A 3500-nucleotide genomic window follows, 5' to 3' on the forward strand; every position below is an offset into this window, starting at 1 on the left:
ATTTATTTCTTTACGCATATATATCTACATCCCCAAATATTCACAGAAAAAGGATAATTTTTTGCCATCCCAGTTCAGTTTTCTTCTTAATCAAGGGCCCCTTTTTTGTTTCTTTAATTTAGATAAGTTAAATCATACGATGTTCAGTTGTGAAATTGTTGGTGCTATTGCTGGTATCGTTGTTGTCAAATAGGTTCCCTTTATATAATTCAGATCCGGTTATTGGATCTACTAATCATGTTAAAATTTCATATTTGCAAATTAATTCCCCAATCACCGAGAAGTACCAGTGAGCATATTTGATTCTGTCGTGTTCGTTACTTTTTGGTTGAAGCTGCTGGTACAACTTTTATTATGCGGTTCTTATTCACCCTAGACTTTCCCGGTTGTCTTTTGTCTTTCATTTTCTTCGGTCTCATCTGGTTTTATGATGAATTCCATAAGGACTAGTGAAGAGGCTAGAATTTGGTTCGGTTATAGTTGTTGGAATGTTCATCTGCCATGCTTCTTCATGCCTTTGTTGTTGATGTAATCCATTTATCATGCTTGATGGGTTACAACTATATCCCGAGATTTCACACTCAACCACTTAACATTTTGAAGACTTTGCCTTCTATTGCCGGCCATATTAATAATTGCGAAGTGACAAAATAGGCTCCCAACTGCTACAAAATATCGAATGGATACATAGGGAAATATTTGAAACCTAGTAGTAGTTCCAAATCCTGTCTTTATAATAAATTGACATTCTCAAATATTACCTCCAAACGTAAACAGCATATCTGCCTGCCGTAACAAATATTCCACAGGTGGTTTATGATATGGTTTGAGGTCCGTGCATGCCATGACCTTTTGGCCGAAATAGAGCACCAGTAAATGCCCAACAAGCGGAAGAGATCACTGTCCGGCCCTACTACTCCACCCCGTCTTTCTGAAGCTTCATCCGTCCACTCCGTCACAGACTCGAACGACTACATCCAGTCCCTTGTCAACTATTTCAGAGTAAGTTTGGACTCTATCCAAGTTAAATGCCCGTCGTTCTCAAATCAGTCCATTCATCAATCCCAAATAAAAATTTTTGAGTAGTAAAAGCTAATTACCTGTGTTCTTATATTCTTAGGCATACCAGATTTTTTCTCGGACCATTCCCGAGTCCATGGATAAGTATTGCTATTTGGTGTATGCGACCATGATCTCTATAATTGTTACTGTATAATATAGTTTGTATAAGTATTTGTATACCAGTTTTTTTAAGCCTTTCATTCTTATCACTTTGTCCCATATTTAAAACATGCCTATGAATTTGATGGGTTCGAATTTATAGAGATCGTCTCACTAGATAAACCAGATTTCAGATTTGGTGGGCATTGATAAACATACTCTGGCTTTGCACTTGCTTTGCTGCAAACATTTGATAAACAGGATTTTAGCCGGTTCATAAATTGCCATGATCTTGTAATCTGTCAATTCTTCTTCCTTCAACCAGATTGTTATTAATGCTGACCGCCCGTTTGGTTTCCTTCTTTTAGATGCCACGAGACCACACCACTGCAAAGGCCCATTGGAATGAAAACATGGAGATTCATTTCTGTATGAAATTCGTCGAGTGAAAAAGGAGTGGGGAGTAGAATCCAAACGTTGCATCAGAGGCCAATTGGATGAAGCTTGCTGCGCACTTGAATGCCGCCTAGGGGAAGCAGTATGCATGGACTGTGTACCATTCTAAACTCTCACAGTTGAAGAAGATTTGGTGTTGTTTTGCCAAGTTAAAGGGTCTGCGACAAACTTCTGAAACTGGTATTGGTTGGGACGATAATAGGAGATACTTCTTGGGAGAACCCTCTCGATGGAACAATTTGTGCCTGGTATTTTTTCCTTTCGACGTAAAATTCAGTTCCAAAGCATCTAAAAACTTCGGCCATATTTTTTTGCCATCATTCACTATTCGGTTACCTGTCCATGACATGTTTTTTCGCGTATCGATGTATGTTAGACTGCATATTCCATAATAGGCTGTAAAATAATAAAGCCACGACAGATTCATCTTCGAGCTGTGCTCAAAAGAAGTCCTGACCATGCGTTTTGGACTGATTATTCGTCACCTACTCTATAATATTATTCTTAAAAGTGGCGAAACTTACTGTATTCTGGTGGATAGCTGTATGCATGCACATCATATGTTAAGGCTGGATTATTGTAATTTTGTCTACAATTCTGTTCCAAAAGGGAGGTGTTTATCGAACTAATGTCTATCTATTAGTTGATTAAGGGAACATATACTACTCTTGAAATGTACTTTTTGTCCTCTGAAAAAAAAACCAATTTACATCAGATGTGCATACTCATGTGCCATCAATAGTTGTTTTGCCTTTGATTCAGGAGAACAAGGATTATGGATACTTCAGATCCGGCCAATGCGTCGACAAATATGCAATCCTGCACGAGGTCTTTGAAGCAGAAACCACCACAGGGAGTCAAGCTCAAGCATCTTCAGTACCGCCTTCAATTTACAATCCACGCAAGCGAGTTGGGCAAAGTTGTGGGCAGGTTTTGTTATCGCCCCTGGCTAATGAAATGTACAACGTCGGGCAGGAGACCGAATTCGATAAAGATGCTCCAATTGCTGGAGTGAAGCGAGGTTCGAGCAGCCAGGAGATAACGAGCTCGCTCCCAAGTGCATCCCGGGGAAGCAAGTCAAATAGAAATACGTCTGATCCATTTGTCGAGTGTGCCAACTCGCTATCCACTCTAGCAAATTCTAAACTGCATATCAGGAGTCGCCGAAAATCTGAAAATGAGAAATTTGGACCGGATATGGCAGCCCAAGTTGTGGAATCGTTCCAAGGGCTGGACAAGGGGGTGAAGCTCACTGCAGTTTTGGCACTCCAGGATGACAAGTGGCGGAAGACTTTCCTGAGTCTCAGTTGCGAGATGCAGGAGTATTGGTTGAGTTCTCTAGAGAGTGCCCTTCAGAAGGGACCCGATGGAAAGTATACGACACTTGGCCTTGCTTGTGTCCTTTCGGGGTAGCTTACTTTGGACTGATAGCTGCTCAAAAATTGCGCTATTTCATTTGATTCTAAGCACCATGGAAAAAAGATTTGTATTGGGACTTTTAATACCTCGGCAGTAATTTTCTATCTACTGCCATGCATAATATAGTTTGTATAATTTGTCGATGTTGAGTTTCCTTTTCCACAGTTATTTGTATTGGAACTGTTTGGTTTAAAACTTTGGCTTGGAGTTATATATATTATCGTTATTCCTGTATTAAAGGAGCTTAAGTAGCTATGGTTTCAGGTTGATTGCAAATATATGTTGCTATGTACAGGAGTAAAATGGTTTTTTGCCGGACTTGACGTCTGACATATATATTGGTTCGCATTGTTATTAAAGTCCAATATATATATATACATTATCAGGGCTCTAGCATTCACTGGAAGAAATTGATATTATCCATTATAAGTTCTATTATGCTTACTCAATTGCAGGTTTTTCAT

At 39.4% G+C, this 3500-nt stretch overlaps 1 protein-coding gene across 1 annotated transcript; it reads left to right on the forward strand.

Annotated features, from left to right (window-relative positions):
* Window positions 1-876: 876 nt before the first annotated feature.
* On the forward strand, window positions 877-3179 carry LOC140015261 (uncharacterized). Its single transcript, XM_072067192.1, has 4 exons — window positions 877-1002; window positions 1121-1210; window positions 1692-1865; window positions 2380-3179. Exons 1-4 carry the CDS (start codon window positions 877-879, stop codon window positions 3028-3030), a joined length of 1041 nt encoding a protein of 346 aa, XP_071923293.1. The 3' UTR covers window positions 3031-3179.
* The last annotated feature ends 321 nt before the right edge of the window (window positions 3180-3500 follow it).

The sequence above is a fragment of the Coffea arabica genome, chromosome 10e (assembly GCF_036785885.1).
Source record: "Coffea arabica cultivar ET-39 chromosome 10e, Coffea Arabica ET-39 HiFi, whole genome shotgun sequence".
Classification (NCBI taxonomy): domain Eukaryota; kingdom Viridiplantae; phylum Streptophyta; class Magnoliopsida; order Gentianales; family Rubiaceae; genus Coffea; species Coffea arabica.

What these genes read in the sequence shown, in the direction of transcription:
- LOC140015261 (XM_072067192.1), top strand. Translation starts at nt 877, where the DNA reads ATGCCCAACAAGCGGAAGAGATCACTGTCCGGCCCTACTACTCCACCC. An exon ending in CCCTTGTCAACTATTTCAGA is followed by an intron (nt 1,003 to 1,120) that starts GTAAGTTTGGAC and finishes TTATATTCTTAG; the next exon opens with GCATACCAGATTTTTTCTCG. An exon ending in TGATCTCTATAATTGTTACT is followed by an intron (nt 1,211 to 1,691) that starts GTATAATATAGT and finishes AATGCCGCCTAG; the next exon opens with GGGAAGCAGTATGCATGGAC.